General features: G+C 44.0%; 2 protein-coding genes across 2 annotated transcripts in view; one reads left to right on the top strand and one right to left on the bottom strand.

Annotated features, from left to right (window-relative positions):
- EIF3A (eukaryotic translation initiation factor 3 subunit A) overlaps window positions 1-7,173 on the bottom strand; it is a 29,521-nt gene extending 22,348 nt beyond the window's left edge. The window contains exons 1-4 of the mRNA XM_066323500.1: window positions 7,023-7,173; window positions 3,263-3,453; window positions 3,018-3,154; window positions 1,014-1,177 (exon numbers count right to left, since the gene is read on the bottom strand). Coding sequence (XP_066179597.1) covers window positions 1,014-1,177; window positions 3,018-3,154; window positions 3,263-3,453; window positions 7,023-7,071 — 541 coding nt within the window. The 5' untranslated portion in view covers window positions 7,072-7,173. The remainder of the gene's footprint in view (window positions 1-1,013; window positions 1,178-3,017; window positions 3,155-3,262; window positions 3,454-7,022) is intronic.
- A 2,608-nt stretch (window positions 7,174-9,781) lies between these two features.
- On the top strand, window positions 9,782-19,029 carry DENND10 (DENN domain containing 10). The gene is made up of 9 exons (XM_066323499.1): window positions 9,782-9,857; window positions 10,338-10,534; window positions 11,644-11,723; window positions 13,226-13,374; window positions 13,561-13,672; window positions 14,099-14,199; window positions 15,270-15,377; window positions 15,905-15,999; window positions 16,647-19,029. Exons 1-9 carry the CDS (start codon window positions 9,812-9,814, stop codon window positions 16,821-16,823), a joined length of 1,065 nt encoding a protein of 354 aa, XP_066179596.1. The 5' UTR covers window positions 9,782-9,811; the 3' UTR covers window positions 16,824-19,029.
- The last annotated feature ends 2,882 nt before the right edge of the window (window positions 19,030-21,911 follow it).

Genomic DNA, 21,911 nt, shown 5'->3' with positions numbered 1-21,911 from the left:
GTGAAATCACTAATGGTGACTTCATGGTAGTTCTAAATGGGATTAAAATATGTAAATCAGTACACTTAAAGAGTCTTCATTTGCAGTCAAAAGACATCTCAAACATGATACAATCTGTCACACATAATGAGTAAGTGACAATGCAGAGCATTTTCATCTTGACCTCAAACGACAAAGATGTTTCTACATAATTGAGCTTAAAGAGCAAAGGGAATACTTTAAATCTCTTTAAAAATGTTCTAATTTATGCAGTTATTCCAGCTTTTAGTTTGAACTAAGAGCACAAAAAATCCTGTGAATGGCATGAATTCATGTTTTGGCGTTGTGAAATGTAAGGAAAAAATTCTCAAGTCATCTAAATATGGTAAAGTCAATGAAGCTTTGAAACGACTGGAAATGACACAGACAAAAACTCTGTCATTAATCCCACAGTTCTCAAAACCAGTCCTTGTTCTGTCTTCTGCAGAAAAGCACAACACAGCACAACACAAGTGCAGGAAAGAAGTCAAGAGGAGGGATGGACTGTAGAGGGGGATCCAGACTGCCCAAAACCCTGGAAGCCCTCTAACCCATTTCCAGAAAGGTCCAGAAGAACAGATGGAGCATGAGATGTGATTTGCATAACAAGTGAGAAACTTATCTATAAAAAGGTCAAGCCCAGGTGTGTGTACACACCAGGGCCCTGGATACCCCCATCAGCTGGATCAACACTAGAGTGAGGACTGGTGATTTCCCTTTTTCCACTCCCATTCCTTCTCTCCAATCCTCTCTTCTTCCACCCCTATCTCTTTATCCAAAATCCACTGCCATGTGCTTATACTGGGAGGTCAGGGACTAACCAATTTTCATGCCAAGCATGTCATTTACTACTAAAACTTTGTAAGCTTTTGAGGACCCTCTGATTCTTGTTGTTCCTTCTGACCACAAGCATCTACAAACCTTAGATGCTCCCCTCCCCTTATGGGGGGGGACACCACATCATTATAGTTCAGGTTTCCATCTTTTGCACCTACCTTGCTGAGCAATGTCATGGTACAGGCGTTCTACTCGAGAATTATTTCGGAGAAGATCCAAACACTGTCTATAGGACTCCCACAGAAATTTAACCCAGGGTGTCAAAAGCAGGCGGTCAGTACGATCCTGAGTGTCTTCTCCACTTACAGCACTCAAAAGAACACTTTAGTCAGGGCAGCAGGGTAAGGAAAGAAAAAAAAAAGAGTAATTTATTCCCACAATTCTCATAAATTTTTCTTACCAGGTTCTAATATGACACCAGACAAATCTGGACAGCTAATTCCTTCTGAATGGCCTATTGTTTATTTTCAAACTGGTCCCTCAGACTGCTCTCTTTTCCTTTAAAGGATGTAGACAATTATTTCAAACCTTTAAGTTTCCAGCTTTTGCCACTGCATACACAATTGACATGTCCAAGCTCCAGTGGTAAGACATCAGAAACTTGTATCCTTCAAAGGAAATTAAGTCCAGGATTTTCACCTTCCCTTTCCTAGCAGGGAGCTGTGTCCTGTACCTCTGCTAGAGTCAAGTATCAGTGTCAATGCAGACACTTTAGTACTTGCTGACACTTCTCTTTTAGTCACCAGCACTGCTGCCAGAGTTCATTTTGTGTTGACATGCGACACAAGTGCTGTGTTATGATCCGCACACATCAGAAATCAGAATACTCACACTAACATTTCAATTTCTTTACGAATTCTGAGATTAAAAAGATGCTTAAATATATCAGAAGTGAGATATGATAATCCTGCATTTAGAACTTCATTCTCTCATCACAAGAATATAAAACAGGGGAAAGCATTCCTAATATACTGAGACCAATTCAGTGCTATGTCGCACATAATCCCTTTCTGCTGAACAATCCACTCAACATGTTAAACTCACAAAAAAACATCTTTCCCAAGTCCTCATTTGTAAAATTCTTTTTGAACTGTTTTTAATATAAAGTCTCAACTCTTGTAACTCTTTTCTACTGCACCATTTTCAGTAGCAATTTGCATCCTTGGGTACTACATCCACTAGTAAACACAATATGCCACCAGTGCTTTAACAGATAAAGAGGTGAATCTAGCAAAAAACGTAAGTCTAGAAAACAGGAACACTAAGGAAACTGTGCTTGTTTAGATCAGAAGTGTGACTGCAAAGACGCATTCTCTAGTCCTCTCTTAAAGAAAGGAGAACAAGGAAAAGAGAGGTCAGTCAGTTTTCACTTAGTGAAACTATTAGTGGATTCCTCTAACAATTTCAGGCACTGGAAATAACATGAATGGCACTGTCCCTCTACTGAAGATTCTCCTGTCCCCTTTTCTTTTCTCCAACCAGCTTCTACCAGAGAGTTTTGCTGTTGACATGTAAATACAGAGCCACCTTCTCCAGGCCTTTGTGAGTATTATTTGACTATTACAACTCTATTCCTACACAAGACAAATATTCAGTAATTTCATCCAAATTTTTATCATTTCTATCACCATTCTACATTCTCATTACTCACCCAATCATTTCTCTCTAGAATGTACCTTTCATGTCCTTTCTTCTATTATCTCATCACTTAACCAAGCAAGTATAAAGTAAAATTTCCTTTTGTTTGTACATGCACAATGTGGTCAGAAGAAATGGAGAATATCATATACAGGAATTACACTGGTCTGATATAATTAATAACATTTCTACATCGAATAATAATGAGCAGTTTATCATAACAAACTCTCCAATACCTCAACAGATGCAGACCTGAGCAGACACTGGAAAGTGGTGACCCAACTCCAAAAACCACTCTCACTGCATTTAAATTTTCTACTCCTTACTGCTTGCTTTCTTTACTTTTCTTTATTCAGACTTAGGATTCCATTCAATGTAAAACTCCTGCTTTTATCTCTTCCTTTAATACCTCTAGAACACCACTGGTATTCAATTTCAAGTCTACCACACTTATATCTTAGCTTTGTGAATGAAAATAAGGATACTTTCTGTGAATTGCTACATTTTAAAGACAGGCTGCACACCTTTCTGGAGTCTGGATGTTATCCAAGTCTTCTATGTCCAGTACCATCTGCTGGGATTCTTCCTTAGCTGCTTCTGTTTTTTCTTCAGCTAATTTTAAATAGGCTCGAACAACATCCTCCAAAGATTTGATGTTAACCTACACCAAAGGAAAAAAAAATGGGAATATGTTTCCACCCACAACATGCAACAAATCTTTTAAAATATAACTGCTACTGTACAATAAAAAAAATCAAAAGCCAAATACCTGCTGGCAAATATTCTTGTACTGGTACAATCCTTCTTTTGCCAGGTGACTCTTGCGCAGATCCACGCAGAGTTCCAGGTACTTCAGCATAATTGGCTCGTGGATTTTCTGCCATGTTCGGTGTTTCTTACTTTTCATAACATCATAGAGAACATCAAGGGCAGGCTGCTTTTTGCCAACCTCAAGAAATTCTGAAAGGAAAATTCCAGTTAGCAAAAGCCTTGCACACCAGAAGATGCATGTTTTATGCTTCACATAGGAAACGTTCAGAATTTAATCAACTCTACCAGAGTGTACTGACGGCTTGATTTAGTTGGCCAGATCAAAAATGTTGGCAATTCAGTGCCAGTCGTTCTGTGACGTAGCTGACAAACAAATGTTACCCAGTAAATTTACATGGGAATTTCAGGATAGCAGAGATGTCTCTCCATCCATCCAGGCACAGCTGAGCACTTCATACACACGTGAATGTGTATGAATGCACACATCCAGTTTTCACCATCCTGGTTTCACCAAGGACAAGGAACACCCACCAGGAGGTTTGTGGGTACAGCACCTACCAAGGGCATTTAACAAGGTGCAAAACATACCAGGAATGTGACTGAAAGACAAAGTCCTGCTCTCAGGTAGGGGAAGAAGAGGAAGGAAAAAAACTCCACTCAGCAAAGTTGTTCATTTGTGGGTTTTAACTCTTGAGTGGTTTAGCACCTCAGTTTACAGAAGTTACACCAAAAGCTGCTGCAGTTCAGTCGAAGAGTCAGACACTTTTTAAATTAGCCCTGCTGCTGAAACCAGTGCCCCATTTATTCATCCCTAAGCAGCTGCTGTTATTAACAGGAACTCTCAGCATCACTGCAACTCCCACCTCTGATACCTCACAAAACACAGCAAACCACTCACAGCAAACACTGAGGCAGCAACCCACATACACACAGACCCTACTCTGAACGTCCTCTGCTCTGCAGAACAGCAAGAGAAATAAATAGAATGGGAAGCAAACAGGTTTTTAAAAGATAAGGGAGGTCAAGTACAGCTAGTGGGAGATGTGCCTATTCTTAACGGCTGAGGGGTGGAGTCAGTAATTCCATGAAGTACTTTGGAAAGCACTCAATTCCTAAAGAAATAATGGCAGAAACTATTAAAGTAGGGACCTGCTCTAGGGGCTCAGACACCAGATAGAGCTTCCAAGTTTTAGAATCTCAAATTCGAAGTTAAACATGGCAAAAGGTTTAGATTGAAAGCAGCAGAGTGGTTTTAATTTAAGGACCACAAGTGCTCATATTCAGGGCTCAGTTTATGTAAATAATGAGCTGGCAGAAGATGAGCAAGTTCCTTTCTAGAGAAGACACTGCGATACAACTGAAGATAATCAAAGTTACGGTGAGACAGTATCCAGCAGAACTTTACTCACCAAGGGAATTTTAATAAAGCAACCCTCCATCCCATAATTTACACTGCTACTCTATCGCAGAGCTGCTTTTGAGACAATTACCGTCCAACTTCACACTTTATTTATGAAAATAAACTTGAAAGGCAAGTTTAATCCTGCAACAATGCCAGGGCACTCCAACCACACTGGTCGATGCTCAACTGGACAAAGCACAAAATTAATTTATGTTGTTTTGAAACTTTTAATTAATTCTGGCCAAGCAGGTTCTTACAAGTAAGTCAAATAATTAAGGCTAATTTAAGAGACACTTCAGTAAAAGCACAAAATGAACCTGAAGAATCAAATACAGCACACAAAGCCATGCACAGTACACAGCAGGAACTGTACGGTAAACTGCAAGTGAAACTCACAGGTGTAACATACAAATTGTAAGGCTGAGTCCATAAGTAGCTGCAATAGTTACCTTCTAATAGATTTGTGCTTTTATAAAAATGCTAACAGGTATCCAGAGTAGCAACTGAAGCTGAGTGGTCAAGAACTAGCTGATACACATCAACAATTCACCTACTGCTAAACCAAAATCCTGAATTAAGCTCAGTTTTCCATCTGAGAAAACACGTCATTACAAGAGGTGACAAAGATGTCATGTGCTCTACAGTATCTCCAACAGCGAGCAAACTTAGTGTCTGCAACAATAAAACACTCCTTGAAGTTGCATTACATCCCAGAGTACAAAGCAATGCCAAATACTAGCAATATCTGGGGGTTGGCCTTGACCTATATTTATCAGTATAAAAGGGCTTTTCTTACCTATCTGTATACACATACAATCCTTCATGCTCTCCATATTTCCAAACATCACCTCTTTATGCTGAAGTCACTGAGAACATGAAGTGCTTCTACAGCTCACTTGAGCCTCACATACAAAACACATACTGAAACTCTGGAAACCGTTCTCAATGTCCCCATTTGAAATGTCAATTTAACATTAAACTGCTTCCTGCAACACACAGTCTGCCTTAAGAGTTTCCACCCTTTATTATGCTTGGCTGTGGCTAAGATTAAGCCCCTGCAGTTTGTAAGACCTGACACTGTCATGTTTTCCATTTAGTTCACTGAAATTCAGGATTGTCAGCATCTGTCTGGAGAACACCCCCTTCAGCTCCCACCCTTCAATTCAACTCGACTCCTTCACTTCAACACAATTTAGCAGACTTGCAGCAGAATAAGAAATGTGAAGTTAAATAGCAGGAAAGCATCAATAATAATAATGAGCAGTTTAAAGTCAATGTTCCAGAAATGTGGCTTGCACACCAAGTACCACTTACTCTACCCAAGAATTTGCAAGCATAAATAAAGTTTATATATTATAGTACGTGCATCTTTCCCAGTGAAAGGACTGATACAACAAATCTTCATCCTTGAATGCTGACTGAAGCTGATTTTATCTTTCATCTTTTCATCTTTGTGGAAAAGATTTTTACAATGAATTTTTGATTAAAAAATTTTAAGGACGTGCAGTACTTTCACATTTTCTTGTTAGTATACTAAGTACTTGAATAATGCACAGTCCCCAGACCACACAGCCTCTTCGGCTGTCATTTTGAGACCCATACATACATCATCTGTAACTTGTGGATGCCTTTAAGTGTCAGCCCTGTGACAATGAAGGGTCTAAACGGTCTTGCTAAGGGCTTAAAATAGGCTACTATAAAAAAACAGAAGCGTCAAAGCCGTATTTTTGGCCCGAAATGAGCCAGTTGATAAATATAACCGGTCCAGCTTTTATGTGGCAGTCAGCAAGTGACGGCTACACGCTGAATTGTCTCCCTTGCTTGGTCTTCCAGGGGCAAACCAGCGTTACCAGCCCGTGCAGCAGTGAAGGAGTTTTACCATCTGCGTTCTCACCGGAGTCACATGAAGGACAGGATACAACACACGAAGCCCACAGGGCCCGGGATCAGCCCGGGTTTGAGATCACCCCGGCGGGGCGGCGCGGTCCGGCCCGCTCACGGCCAGCCCCACGGCTCAGGCCCGGGGAACGAGGCCGCGGCGGCTCCCCCTCGGCCCGGAGGCGGCCGTGGGGCCCAGGGGAGCGGGAGGCGGGGCCGGGCCCGCTCCCCGCACCCGCCGGGCCTCCCTCCCCTCCGCCATGCGGCGCGGCCGCGCCGGCCCGGCCTTTCCCCGCGCCGCCCGCTCCCTCCCGGGCGGGCGCTCCCGGGCGGCCTCCGCTCAGCGCCGGGGGGATTCCGGGTGCGATCTCCCGGGCGGGCCCGGCCGGGGGCCCCCGGGGCGGGCGCGGCCGGGAGCCGAGGAGCGGCGCGGGAGGCGACCCGGCGCCGTGTGTGTGTGGGCGCGGCCCGCACTGACCGTTCGCCCGCTTCAGGGCGTTCTCGGGCCGCTGGAAGTACACCGGCATGATGGCGGCGGCGGCGGCTCCTCACGGGGCGGCGGCGGCTCCGAGCTCCAGCCAGGCGGCACGCGCGGCCGGAAAGGGAGGGAGCGGCACGGGAAGGGGAGGGAAAGGGGCCGCGCGCGCCCGCACGGCGGCGGCGGAAGCGGAAACCCCGCCCGGCGCGCGCGCGAACCGCCAGGCGGGACCGGGACCGGATGGACAGGGCATTGGGACCGGGACCGGGATAGACAGGCATCGGGACCGGGACCGGATGGACAGGGCATTGGGACCAGGGCCGGGATCGGGGCCGGATCGACGGGGCATTGGGACCGGGACCGGATGGATGACGGGGCATTGGGATTGGGACCGGGATAGACAGGCATCGGGACCGGAACCGGATGGATGACAGGGCATTGGGATTGGGATTGGGACCGGGGCCGGGATCGGGACCGGATCGACGGTGCAATGGACTCGAGACTGGGACCGGGACCGGATGGACGGAGCATTTGAATCGGGACCGGGAGGGGATCGTGGGGGAATCGCGGAAGAAGCGGGATGGGGATTAGGTCTGGGACCCTGAAGGGGTCTTGAGACGGGGACCGTGAGGCGGATCGGGATCGGGAGGGGATCGCGGGGCGAGCTCCGCAGGCCCTTGGTGCAGTGAGCCTTCAGCGGAACCGGGGCACGGGGCGTTTGCCGGGGACGGCGGTCGGGTGGCGCTGGGCCCCGTGTGTTCGTTCGCCTGTCTCGCACACTGTTATTAGCATTGTTCTTACTGTTCGTTTTTCTTAATCCACTGCTGCTTCTAGTAAATTGTTCTTAGCCCAACCCGTGATCTTTACCTTTTTGTACCTCCAATTCTCCATTCTATCGCTGGGAGAGGTGTGGGGGGGCACGTGAGCCAGTGGTGTGTGGTCTGGGGTGTTTCAGTGGGAACACTAAATTGGGGAGTTCTATTCCTAAACCCTGACAGACCTGCCTATTTTAGTGCGGTCTGCATTAAGTAGAGTCATCACTAAGGTATTTATACTGCTGAACAAGTGCTTTTTTTGTGTTCATAAAATTAATTTAAAAGTCTGTCGGGTGACTACCTGAGGTCTGGGTGGGAGCTGTGCCCATGTCACCGGAGCCAGTGACTGTCCTTGCAGCCTTCTCATGAGGGCAGCTGTGTCTCATGGGGACTGCAGGTGTCCTGCCTGGTGCTTACTGCTGGATTTGCTATTGGGCAGCCTACTCCATGTTTTTGTATCTTTGAAGTTCCTGAAAGCACTCCAGGCTGAGATTAAGATAATTTTCTATCAGGAGCAGCTTTTATTGTCTGACTTGTCATGTCTCTTCCTACATGTCTCCTGGTAGTTGAGTATATTTAATGTGTGTGCTTCATGACTCATGAAAATCATATGGCAGGCTGCCCTGTAGTGTGTTCCCTAGCCAGCTTGGGACAAGCCTGGCCTCTCCCAGAACGTCACATGTTTTTTTAGCAACTTCTGATGCTCATCTAGTTATCCCAGTTACTTCGTAAGTTTCTTCTCCTAATCAGTGTCATGGTATTCCTAGAATCATTTAGGTTGGAAAAGACCCTTAAAATCATGGAGTCCAATGCTCAAGTGTCACTGTTCATCCAAACTTGCAAATGAGATCTTTACATTGTCAATAAACTTGCTGATGCATGGAGTTACTCAGGAATAGTTGCTCTGCTTCCGTGACTGTTCCTCACGCCACTCAGTCCCCACTTGGGCACAAGCCAGCCTTTCTCCAGGCTGTGTGGAAACACAGGGATGTCTGTGTTTTGGGCTACTCAGGGTACAGCTCCTGGCTATGACTTCAGGAGGTGGTTGCCAGCCGGGCCACCCTCCTTTTGTGTAGCATTTTGTATAACATTTCATATAAACTGTGCCCCATGCCTTACAGAGGGCTGTGGATATGATGCCGGCACTGGAGCTCCACACTTTTGGGGAAAGGCTGAGGGAGCTGTTCAGTCTGGAGAAGAGACAACTGAGCAGGAATCTCATCCACGTCTGTCACTATCTGAAGGGAGATGTCAGAGGGTGGTGGTGTCCAGCAGCAGGACAAGAAGCAATAGACAGAAACACGCGGAATTCCACCCGTATACGAGGAAGAACTCATGTATTGTGCAGTGATCACGCACTGGGACACGCTGCCCAGGCGGGTCTGGAGTCTCCCTCACTGGAGATGCCCAAAAGCCGTCTGGACACGCTCCTGAGTGCCGTGCTCCGGGCACCGCCTGAGCTCCACGGCCCCTTCCAGCCTGAACTATCAGGGATTCTGTGACGCAGACAACAAAAAAGACACGTTTTCCCCAGACCGTATTCCCCCGGCGCCGCCATAGAACAGGCGGACGGCGGCCAGAGCGGGAAGCGGCAGGGAACGCTCAGTAAATGGCGGGAGGGCGGAGCGGGGCCGTGAGGGCGGAGCGGGGCCGTGAGGGCGGAGCCGGGCCGTGAGGGCGGAGCCGGGCCGTGAGGGCGGAGCGGGGCCGGGCCGTGAGGGCGGAGCGGGGCCGGGCGGGCGGAGCGGGGCCGTGAGGGCGGAGCGGGGCCGTGAGGGCGGAGCGGGGCCGTGAGGGCGGAGCGGGGCCGGGCGGGCGGAGCGGGGCCGTGAGGGCGGAGCGGGGCCGGGCCGTGAGGGCGGAGCGGGGCCGTGAGGGCGGAGCGGGGCCGTGAGGGCGGAGCGGGGCCGTGAGGGCGGAGCGGGGCCGGGCGGGCGGAGCGGGGCCGGGCGGGCGGAAGGCGGCGGAGCGAAGATGGCAGAGCCGGAGGCGCAGCTGCTGCGGGCCGTGGGGCTGATCGGTGAGGGCCGGGGGAGCCGGGCCGGGGCGGGGGCGGTACCGGTACCGGCTGAGGCCGCGGGCCCGGGCGGTGCCGGCTGTGCCCGTTGCGGAGCTAAGCTGTACACAAACTCGGCCGAAGTGTCTGAAATTCGCGGCTTCCGAGGTTTGTGTTGCGAAATCAGAAATAGAGAAAAATCATAAATAAGCTGGTCCAGGTGCTTGTTCCTCACTAGCGTGCTCATGTTGAATGTGCATTCAAACTTGGTGCTTCTCTGACCTCGTGAAGCAGGTCAAGAATGGAAATGTATTAATATTTTAGAAATAAAATCTGTATCAGAATTCCTGCCTTAAGGCTTAAACAGTAGTGGCAGAACTGGATGTCTAGGGCCAGGGTAAGGTGGAATTTTAATCTGATTCCAGGAAACAAACCTGATTAACCCATCAATTTACTTCCTTGCTGCTGTTTGGCATTCTCACAGTGAACATCTTTCCACCATAGAAAAAGACACCAACGGAGATGCTTTGTGGGTTTGGTGTTATCCATCCGTAACAGCTGAACTGAGGACTCTGTTGCTGCGAAAGTGCTGCCTTACAGATGAAAACAAATTGCTTCATACGTTTGTGTTTGGCCAGTATAAAAGGTCTTGGTTCTACATCACAACGGTAGAAGTTCAGGATTCTCCAGCCTTGAAAAAGGTATGACTTGGCAGGGTATTTCGGCAGGATGCAGGGAGGGCTTCTGCAGAGCTTCCTCTGTGGGTTAAGCAGTGTTTGCCCGTGGAGAGAAAAGTGAGGAAGAGAAGGATTCAGGATGCTGTGTGCTCACAGGTGCAGCTCTGTCCAGGGGTCCAGCCAGTCTATGCTTCATTTGTCACCCAGACATGGAAATGCAGAATGATTGAGAAAGCTATTATCCAATTCTTTGTGTTAACATACAAATGTTATTTCATGATGCTGTTTCTAGTTAATTTGCATTTCGAGTTCAGCATAATTTTGTTTCTAAGAGGTTTGTTTCATAGTGTCCAGAATCTTGTTCCTATAGAACCTGCTGCCTTTTTTTCCCCCAAAGGATCGAGTTATGTAGGTGCCTTCTTTTCCACTGTATTGATTACTGGAAGACAGCAAATACAATTGTATCTTCTATCTTTTCCCTGTTACAAAAATCATTAAACTGTCAGTTAAGTCTGTTCAATTTTCATATTTCATGCTGTGTTGTTAAGTAGAAAGATAGTGTGGTAATTTTGTATGCCCACAGCAGAATGTTGCTTGCCTTTCCTTGCTCCAAGTTTATATTTCCTATGAGGTAAAATAAAATTAAATGTCACAGTGCTGTCTTCAACAGTTGCAGTGGGAGATACTATTTCAGGAGGACACGTGAGCCTGGTCATTGTCTGCAGACTTTCAGTCTTGTACTGTCCCAGCCCACAATCATTTGATTGAGGAAGTTAGAGTAGTTCTGTTTGTGGACCTGTGTATTTTTTCCTGTCTCTTTCTAAATATGTTAATGCAGTCTGCCTCCACAGCCTCCTTTGGCAACAAATTCTGGAAGTTTCCTTCCTGCTGTGAGGAAGGAAAAGTGCCTTTCTGTTTTTTAATAACCTCGTGAGATTAAAGGAAAGCAACTCTTGTGTGTAGGTTAAGCAAAAGATAGTGTGTGCTAGAGCTGAGTCACAGCAGAAGTCCTGTCTCTGTCCAGGCCATTCCTGCAGTTGGGAACTTGGAGCCTTGACAATAAAGTGATCAAGACTGTTTGTGTGGGGTCATTAACTGAGCTCTGTGTGTTTCTGTGCCTGTGTCATGTGCAGGTGACCCATTTCTCCATTGTCCTGATGGCCAAAGACTTCAACCCAGAGAAATATGCAGCCTTCACCAGGATCCTCTGCAGGTCTGTATAAAAGCTGGCTGAGGCTTACATCTTGCCAAAGCAAAAGGTTGAATTCCTTGTGTTGCATTTGTTCAAACAAATTGCTGGAAACTCAGCCCTACAAATGAAATCAGATTATAAAAATCCTTGATTTGAGCTTGTATTGTTCAGAAAGTGTTGGGTGAATGTCAGATGTTGGTTGGTTTTTAATGTGTGTGTTCTCCAGACACACACCACCAGCACCCTCCCACTCATTTTCTCTGAGAATATATTTTTAAAAAGTGTAAATGTTTGGGAAGATGTCACTGCTGGACTTAAAGGTCACCATGTGTATGGTGAATGACTTGTATCCCTCCACAAAATCTTTGTAAATTTTGCTTGCAGCTCCTCTGAGCTAGTTACAGCACTCAGGGATATTTTTGCTTTTCCTATAGGGAAGTGAGAGCCCTCTTCCAACCAAAAAACCTCTTCTCATTTCCTTGTCCTGTTTACTCACTTCCCTTCATGTCCCCATTCTCATGCTCTCTCTCTGCTGCTTATTTTGCTTTTCCTTCAGTTTCTGAATTAGTTCAGTCCCAGTTCTTGATACCAAGAGTATTCCCTGAGATTTTGCAGCTAATTGGATGCAACTGTGAGGTTATTGTGCTCTTGGGACTTACTGTATATAATGTAGAATTGGGAATGCCTTCAGGCCTACCAATTGTGTAAGGTACTAAAAAACTGAGATCTGTTCTTTTTTGGTGATACATGAACTGCTTAGATTCACTGTGGATCACATTTCTGCTGACTTACCAGCTAATATTTCCCCTCAAATCTAGGATGGATTCTTTTAAGCATGATAATAATTGAGTTTCAAATGTGATGTAGCTTTGTGCTGTAGCTGACATGGAAAATGTGCAGTTGGCAACTTCACTGCTATTCCTGAAATATCTTAACCTGTAAAATAGGTTACAGTGTCTCTCTGCTTCCTGCAAGACAGCTGACAGTGCATGGGTTCTCTCAGTGTGTGCTCCTTCTGTGTCATTTTTGGTTTTTAATGAGTATCAAGGACATGTTTATATTTTTCTTTCATCATTTAGCAAAGAGTGGAGAAGAATGGCAAAAGACACTTGGATAAAAAATTAAAATCTACCTAGTCATAGTCTGCATGTAATAACTGGAGTTGCTGTGGTAGGTGCTTTTTCTTTAAGCAGACACCTTCCAAGTCTGCAAAGAATCCTTTGTCTGGACACCTGCCTACGCCTTTGGGATGTGTTTCTACCTTAGTCCATGTTGGTTCATTCATAAAATAGAAAGCTGAAATAAAAATACAGGGTTATTTTAAATTCTAAAAGACAGACGTGTTTGTGTGCCTGTTGGAAGAATTCCAGTTTAGTATTTCAAACCTCAAGCAGGTGTCCAGAACAGGAATTTTTGCCAGCAATATTGCTGTTGGTGATACTGATGTTTAATTTTTTATTTTTCATATATATATTGATGCACTGATTGCAGTTAAAATACCAGACTCTCTTCTTTTCACACAGAATCTACTTGAAGCATGGAAGTCCAGTTAAAATGATGGAGAGTTACATTGCAGTCCTTACAAAGGGCATCTGCCAAAGTGAAGAAAATGGATCTTTCCTCAGCAAGGACTTTGATGCTCGGAAGGCTTACCTTGCTGGCTCCATCAAAGGTTAATCTCTGCCAGAGTCTCTGTTCTCATTTTTTTCATACAGCCTAAAATACAATCCTTTTTTCATTGATGCTGCAAGTAAACTGTGCTGACACTGTCACCTGAGCTGTTATTATTAAGCTTCTTCAAAAACATGATAATATCGGTATATTTATCTTCTATAAAACAATTTCCCCTCTTTTCTAGATATAGTGTCTCAGTTTGGAATGGAAACAGTTATTTTATATACTGCACTGATGTTAAAGAAGAGAATTGTAGTGTACCATCCTAGAATAGAAGCTATCCAGGAATTTACCAGGTACTTAATCAATTCCTTCCTTCCTACTCACCCACCCCCAGAAGTCCAACAAATTTTGAACCTTCACTGAGAAATAAAAGCCTGCATTTTCAGGATAAAACCCCAAACCCTGTCTCAAACCTGTTTATAGAAATTCTGCTGAATCCCTCTTAAAGTTTAGCTGTATCTTGCTCAACTCAGAGTAATTTAATGGTGAAATGAGTGATAAACTCTGCTTGCACTGACAGTAGAAATCTCTACAGTTCATATATATGTATATATGAATTAATATATTTTATATATGTATATTGAAATATACATTTGTATATGTATAAATGAAACCTAGTGATAATGGTTCTTTTTCATGGCATGCAGTTTTTACTGTGAAGCTTTATTTACTGTAAGTAAAAATCTACTGATTCTCAAGCTGCACCCTAATCTCCCTAGGACTTTACCAGCTTTAGTGTGGCATCGACAAGACTGGTCAATTCTTCATTCCTATGTGCATCTAAATGAGGAGGAACTGGAAGCCTTAAAAGCCTGCACAGGTAGTGATAATTTATTAATCAAAAATACCAGGAAAACTCAATTTCAGCTTCTGTTGCTGCCAAGTTTTCCATCAGGGAACTTTGGAGGGGAAAAAAGTTATTCTGCAATTAATGATTCTGATCAAAGTTAAACATCATTTTCTTTGGAAAAGGCAGATCAACTAAACAAGTTTGTGGGAAGATAATTAGTTAATCTGGTGGCTTTGGGTGGATCATAGTCTATCCCTAATCACAGATGCAAAGCAGCCTTAAGACTTTTTTGATGCTTTGAAGGGATTGAAAGTTTTCCTGTTGGAGAGAAGGTCATTTTTTCTCAGCTTTTACACATCACTAGTAACAGAATGTTGTTTGTTTTTTTTAAAATTTCTGATTCTGAAGTCCCAGAGTTCTCTTTTGATGTCAGTAAAGTCTGAGGCTCCTAAGCACAGGTAAACTTTACCTGTAGGAGTTTGGTGTGTGTGACACAGTGCTGTGTGTGCATAGTGCTTAATGCATAACCCAGGAACAGGCCCTTGCTTTATGCAGAGGTTACTGTGACACATCATGTGGCCATTAAGAGGCTTCTTTATACAGAATACGAGCAAGGAGACTACTCATCTTCAACATTTCTACAGCTTACTAGGCATCTTCCACGGAGAAAAACTGCTCCAAAACTGCTCATCTGACAGACTATAAATAAGAAAATCTGCTGGGTTTATTCCTCTGTTCCAGTCTAATACTGACTTCATGACAAGAGGCTCCAGAGTGGAGATTTTTGTAATGAGAAAGTTGCAAATGAGTAATTTTAGTGGGAAGGTAGGAAGAGAGTTTAGAATTTCAGATTGAGAACTTGGTGATACTGCTGTGGTATTTGCAGTTAATCCCTGCTCAACTAGTTTTAGAAGTCGATTTTTTTAAACTCCTTGGAAATGAAGCATCTGCTGAACACTTGTTGAATGACTGATAATATCAAGAGAGCAACCTCCTGGGTCCAATGGGTATTGTGACAAATACTCTTAAAACAGACTTTAGGACTGTGATTTTTGATTGTATTTATGAAGATCCTAATCTTGCTCAATTCTGTGCTCTAGGTTACATCGCTGGATTTACAGACTCTGAAGTGAGCAGCAGATCAGACCTCTATGATGTGTATGTGAATTTGGCAGATAGTGAGATTACAGTTTCACCTGTAGTAAAAGGTTGGTTGGTGTTTATATTTTGGATTTAGAGGCAGAGTTGACAGTAATTGCTCAACCTTGCTGTAGGTCAAACAATCTTGATCCTTCTTCCTTCCAGGTTTTGAAAAGTCAATATGTAAGTTTCTGTCTTCATTTTATTGCCACCCTGGGAGACTGAGTAAAGTTGGAATTTGGAAAGATGTGCTTTGTTTTCCAACAAAGGCACAATTGGGATTTCGTAGCATCCATGTTAGACATGGAAGAGACTTTCAGCATGAGTTTTTAGTAAAACCTGGCACTAAATACTTGAAGACTGGGGAATATTTGAAAGAAAACCTTGTAATTTGTTTATCATCTTGCTGCTCCTTATCATTACTTTGGGCCACTTCAGAGGTACTGGCTGTTGATACAAGGTTATTGCCTTTACCAACAGATTTCAAATGGCAGTCATGAAAAGATTCCTCAGTTTGGTGTGTTATTCATATGTATGTCTACATATCACAGGAAAGGTGATTTTATGTGTGGTGTTTTGTTTGTTTCTTACACAGAGGCAATGACAATGGGAAAACTTCACAAAGAAATTGGACAACTAATTGTTCAATCTGCAGAAGATCCAGATAAATCAGACAGCCAAGTCATTAAGGTTATTATTTTATTTTTTAATCTAATTAACTTCTATTGCTAAGTCTTGGCAGAAGGAGGGAGTAGGAGGAAGAGTGTCACTGAGAATCACTCAGTCTCTTCTACCTTCTTACAAATAAGCATTTTTATTCATCATGCAGGTTTTTAAGGACAACTTACTTAATTTATATTATCTCTTGGGTAACTACATTGCTGAAGAAAGTTCAGAAATTCTGTTGATTGTAAGACTGGTTTCCCAGTTTTATTCCACAAGGCGTGGATTTGTGTCAATAGTATTGGCAATACATTGAAAAGGTTCTGCTAAATATGGCTTCTGAGCTATAAAACCTGATTTTTATGATGATGGCATTTTATCACTCCCTCCCCCATCTAATATTAGACATTTCACAACTGAATGATTTAGTCACAGAGCTCAGTAAGGCCAGGAGAGAAGTGGTTGCTTCCTTTATCCAACAGGGCACAAGAACAGGCTGAAGAACTGTTACAAGATTGCCTTGAAATAAATAAGGTTTTTGTTTTAAGTGACCTATTTATTTATAATTATTTCCATTTTTGTTCTGTATTGATTGTTTTTTATTGTAAGTGTATGTGAAAACCTTTTAATACCTAATACTCTATTCATGACTGCTTGTTTTTCTGTTCCTTAAGGACATTTCTCTGAAGACAAAAGAAATCTTGGCTACTTTAGCCTCACTTACTGAAGTTTCTGATGGCAATGAAAAACCAACCCTTAACGCTGAGGCCCTGAAACAAAAGCGATTTCCACCAGCCACAGAAAACTTCCTTTTTCATTTAGCAGCTGCTGAACAAATGCTCAAAATCTGATTTTGATGCACTGCAGTGTTATGGACCAATTCTGAAAAAGCTGTCTCTGCCATCCAGATAGGTATACCTGGTATTTTATATAAAAAACTAAAGGTATGAGTCAATGTCTAGTTACCATGATGTAATGCAGAATATTGGAGCTTGACTGGGAACATATGGAGACATATTTGGGAACATTCTTGGTGTCATTATCTCCCCCCAACTCTAACTGTGTGCCCATGGCTCCTGTATTTCACACCACAAAGTGAGTGGATGTACAAGTAGCACAGACCGGTGTGTCCAGGCTGTGGCAGACATCAGTGCAGTGGCTGTTTGTCCTGCACATTCCAGAGGCTGGACAGCTCTGACTTGCCTGCCTGGGGTCTGGATCGTGGCTGCAGCACAGGAGCTGTGAACCCAGCACAGCTGATCTCTGCACAGGGACACCCTGAACATGCAGCTGCTCTGAGTGCTCCTTCTGGGTTTCCAGGAATGTCAGCCTGTCAGGTGCTGCTCTTGCTCTGGACTGCCTGATACCTGGAAATCCCAAATAAATGGACAAGTTCTCTCTTTCTACTTGAAAGTGTCTAGGTGTGAATAAAGGATGTCTGGGGAAATCTGATGTGGTAGCCTTAGTAAGAAAATGAAGGGATATTTTGAAGCTCAGGTGTGAGTTGAGCACCTCTTCTGGACTCCTGCCTTAGAGGTTTTCCCCCTTTCACTCCGTCCCATGTCTCTGATGGAGGGATAAGATACAGGATTACTGTGCTGGAAGTGGGGCTTCCTAAGGGGCTCACGGACAAGTGCTGCCTTACAGCTGCAGTCATTTAAGAAGTTGTTGGGGCTCTCAGCTGAGAAGAGACCTGGCCATTCATTCCTGATCCACCTGAGAGAAAGTCAGATGAGTCAAAGCCTTGTGCACCAGGAATGCTCAAATGGTCAGGTGGAGCAGCAGCTTCTTCAATGACTGGAGCTGTAACACAGGTACTGTCTGATGGTGTCTGCGTAAATTAAATCTAGATGGAAACTTCTGAAGTCATAGTGAATACTGGGAAAGAGTTTAGAGAAAACTAAAATTTGCCTAATTGTTTGGTTGCACAGCCATAATTCAAGAGTCGTGGGGTTTTGTTGGGTTTGTTTTTTCACTGAGCAGCCTGAAGCTAACTGCTTTACAATCTTCTGAGAAGAATTTAGAGTCTGTAAGGAAATGCTCTGAGCCAAACAATCTGTATTTGTTCAGAAATGTCCACAGCAAATCAGTCAATTCTGCAGTAGCACTTTGTTATAAGAAAAAAATAACCTTTTTCCTGGCCTTTGTACAGATATGCTGTAGTATGTGGTTTTACATAGAGATTTTATACTTATGATTAAAACTTTAGTAACCAATATTTATATTGTTAAATAATTGGATGTTTGCTATTCTGAAACTGGTAGAGTTCATCAGTAACTATGTGTAGGCAGTATTGGTTGGAAAAAGAGTTGTCCTTTTGCTGTATGATACCTTAAGGAAATCTATTTTAGAATGTGATTAAGGAATGTGGCATCTGTGTATACAATGGGTGGTTATTACAGTCAGGAAATGAAAGTGCTTCAGAACAATCCCCTATTTTCAGGGGTGTAAAACTGTGCTTTAAACACCTAGTCTAAAGTTTAAATTCTGAACACAGTAGCATGTAATTTTTTTAAAACTTCTGAGAAAAATACTGCAACTGCCTTTGTTTACCTGTAAGTGCTCTACAGCCTTTTTTCCCCATTTGCCCATTAATGGTTTTTGTTAATGGTTCTTTAATATTGCTGCTTCTCTTTTGGGACCTATAACACAGTTGGATTAGAAGAACTGCAAAACTGTGCTGAAAATTCTATTCAGGAACTACTTTCAAGTCCACTGAAATGGAATTCTTTCACCAAGAAAAACCTGAATCTGCTTCAGCCAGCTGTCTTAACACCACAGTGTCACTGAGAAGAAATTCCCACCATTTCTAATTAACAAACTGCCTTAAGGCATCTCTAGAGACAACCACACAAAGCAGAGGAGCTCAATTGCAAACTAAACCTTGAATGCCTGTTTTGATTTCTGTTCTGGAAATGTTTCAGTTGAAAACCTCAGTGTTGTATTAGATCTCCTGACATTTGTGCAACACAGATGAAATACAATTTTGCACTTAAGGAACTGGACTCATAGCATGCTTATGCCTATTAAAAAATTCCTGAACAGCCTACCCTTTAATTTATGTAAATTTATTCTTGAATAGTTGTGACCATGGAGTCACAGGCCTTAGCTCTTAGTTTTGCAATACTGGGATTGAGCTATGATTTGGTCTTTAGGTTGGAAATGTTCAGACATTTCCATCATGGGTGACTTTATCATCAGCACTGTATAGGATTTATTGGCCTCCCTCAGCTTCAGTGCATTCAAAGAATTGTCTTAATGTTCCCGCATTTTCTTAATGACTTTCGACACTGTTTCTTTTCAAAAATGTTTAAAATAAAATAGAAAAAATTGCAAGGTCAGGACAGGAAAATAATTCTACTTAACTCCTCACTTCCCTTTCCACACAACCACACTGTGGGTGCAGTTGCTCTGTGGCAGTCAGATGACATCCTTTCTTCCTCCTAGAAGCACAGGCCATATGGATTTTTATTCATACCTTTTCATCTTACTACCTTTATTCTTGGAGAAATACAAAATGGTGAATGGTTTTCACCATAACATCTCCACTACGTTTGCAGAAATTGGAAGGCAAAGAGCGAACAGGGCAGAGGCTTGCAAAGGAGAGCAGGATAAACACTCAGTCCCTGCAGATGAGATTTTGCTGAGTAAATTGGGTTACTTGCTTTACTGCTTTCATCCCTGGGGTTTTAGTTCCTGGTATGAGCTGCCCTGCCCTGTTTCCCCTGCAGGCAGATGTGTGAAGGGGGAAGGTTCCATGGAGAGCAGTGTAATGCTTTGTAACCTGGAAAAACCTGACACGGGATATCTGACAGAATCTATCTTAAACATCCTGGCTGCCTCTGCCAGGCTTTAGCCTCTGACAGCTCCTGAAGTGGCTACTGAGGGTTTGTTGTGTGGTGTCAGTTGAAGCAGCTCCATTTCTAGAGAGAAAACAAGTCATAGATCTCAGTGTAGGGAGTTCCCAGCTGCCTCATGGTGCCTCACACCTTCCTGGGCAGCTGGCTGGCTGCAGGCTGAGTCAGCATCTCTGGTCAGGTGAACTCATGACTTGGAGCTGCTGAGGGATGTGGGATGGGAGGAGACTCCAAAGCCTGGGCAACAGCTCCTTCCTGAGGGACACTGTACAGCAGCACGTGGTGTTTGCTCTGATAGGGAAGGAGCTGCAGTGCAGGACTCCCTCCCTGCCTTCATCCTTCCTTCCTCCACCCCCGGCATGTGGGGGAAAGGGAAGAGCAGCATTGCTGTGTTACAGGCCTGGGGGTAAAGCAGGGACACAGCTCCAGCTGAGAAAGGCTTTGATCTCAGTATTTCTTAACATGGGAGTGGCTGATTTTTTTTAAGCTACATTAAAGGGGCCTGAAAGCCTCACTGGATTTTCCTACGTTTCAAGATGACAGGCTGAGTGGGTGAGGCACAGCATCTTGTGCTGTGCTAAGACTTCTGTTTTCCTTGAAGCTGAAAGCTTCCATCTGTTGTCATTCACCACAACTTAAACTGGTTCCACCACTAGGGCACTGTCACTTAACACAAGGGCTAGCTAAGGCAGGAGACAGACCTGCCTCGGGCTGGTATGTTGTTAATCCATTCCACATTACAAAGGGGAAGGTTTCCTCTTCCCAGGCCCCTCAATCATGATGCTTTGCTGCTTGTCCCAGTCTTGTTCCCTGACTTGTACCTCTGGACTACCAGGTGTCTGGTCCTGGTCCTGGCAGTTCCCATCTCAGGGACTTGGTTCAAGGCTGAGGATGCCAGGGCCTTTTAGCAACTTGTTTTCCCTGATTCAGGAAGCAGCTGAATCAGCCAGGCTGACAATTTAAATGGCAGGCACCTGCCCTCCTCTTCTGGAAAGTTCTGGTTAGGGCCATAGAAACACTTATGAGAATGGGGGAAAGGGGTATTTAATAATCCTGAGGGAGCTGAGTTTAATATGGCAAATTTCAACTCCAGTATTCAGTAAGGAGCTGGTGGAGTTTGAGAAGGGGCAGCTGTAATAACAGACACTGTTACCAGACCTATTCCAGAAGCCTTACTCATGGAGTTGTAATGACATCAATTTGCTTAAAACATCCAAGTGTGTTGCCAGTGAATTTATAGCTTGTCTAGTTACCATGACGATCCCAAGTCCACCAATATATTCTGCTTGTTGGCTTTGCTCTACTCTTAGGTTTTGGGTTATTTTCCTTGTTCCCACTGTGGTTCATGTAACTAGCATTTACTTTAGCCATTCTTAAATTATGTTTAAAAAGGGAGTGGGGAGAGGTGCAAGTCTTCAGTGTTTACAGGGAGTGGAATCAGACCCCTTCTGCATTTGCCTTTGATATGTGACTGAAATAGGAATAGAGAAACACGGTTTAGATAATTTAACTGCAAGATGTTATCTGTGCTCTGCTATTAAAGGTTTGGAAGGAGACAAACACTTCACCCAGAGAGGCAGGCTGAGGCTTAAGCTTGTTCCACCTGACCCTGTGGTAGAATTATGGAATAGTTTGGGTTGAAGTGACCCTAAAGATCATCCAGTTCTGACCTCCTGCCATGAGGAGATGACATTTGGCTCAGGAGACGCTTTGGTTTGACACAACACAATTTTTCACCCTGATGAGATTTTACCATGTACTGAAGAACTTCACCCACAGAGGCTAAGTGAGCCTGCAGAGTTCAGTAGGTGTAAACAACCCTTTATCTTTAAAAATTCACTACAGTCCTCCAGTGGAGTAGTGCAAACTCTGCCGGTTACAGACAGTATCCATATGGTCTTCCTGGAATAGCTTTACAGCATATTCCCCTGCAGTTCCAGGTCCTGAGGATGTGCTGCTGCTCCTCTTTCCTTTCCTCTTCCCTTGTCTGACCTTCCCCTCCAGTAAGTTGTTAGAGGAAGGCTCAAAAAAGGCAGAACTCAAACAAGAAATTCAGCTCAACCCCCAACTTCCTGCTTTTGT

Source organism: Sylvia atricapilla, chromosome 8 (assembly GCF_009819655.1).
Source record: "Sylvia atricapilla isolate bSylAtr1 chromosome 8, bSylAtr1.pri, whole genome shotgun sequence".
Lineage (NCBI taxonomy): Eukaryota > Metazoa > Chordata > Aves > Passeriformes > Sylviidae > Sylvia > Sylvia atricapilla.
The sequence above is the reverse complement of the archived record's forward strand: the minus strand, read 5'-3'. Positions and strand labels throughout refer to the sequence as shown.

Excerpts from the sequence above, each read along its gene's own strand:
- DENND10 (XM_066323499.1), top strand. The coding sequence starts at position 9,812 with ATGGCAGAGCCGGAGGCGCAGCTGCTGCGGGCCGTGGGGCTGATCG. Across the intron at positions 9,858-10,337 it reads GCGGGCCGTGGGGCTGATCG|AAAAAGACACCAACGGAGAT; the intron begins GTGAGGGCCGGG and ends TTTCCACCATAG. Across the intron at positions 16,000-16,646 it reads CAGACAGCCAAGTCATTAAG|GACATTTCTCTGAAGACAAA; the intron begins GTTATTATTTTA and ends CTGTTCCTTAAG.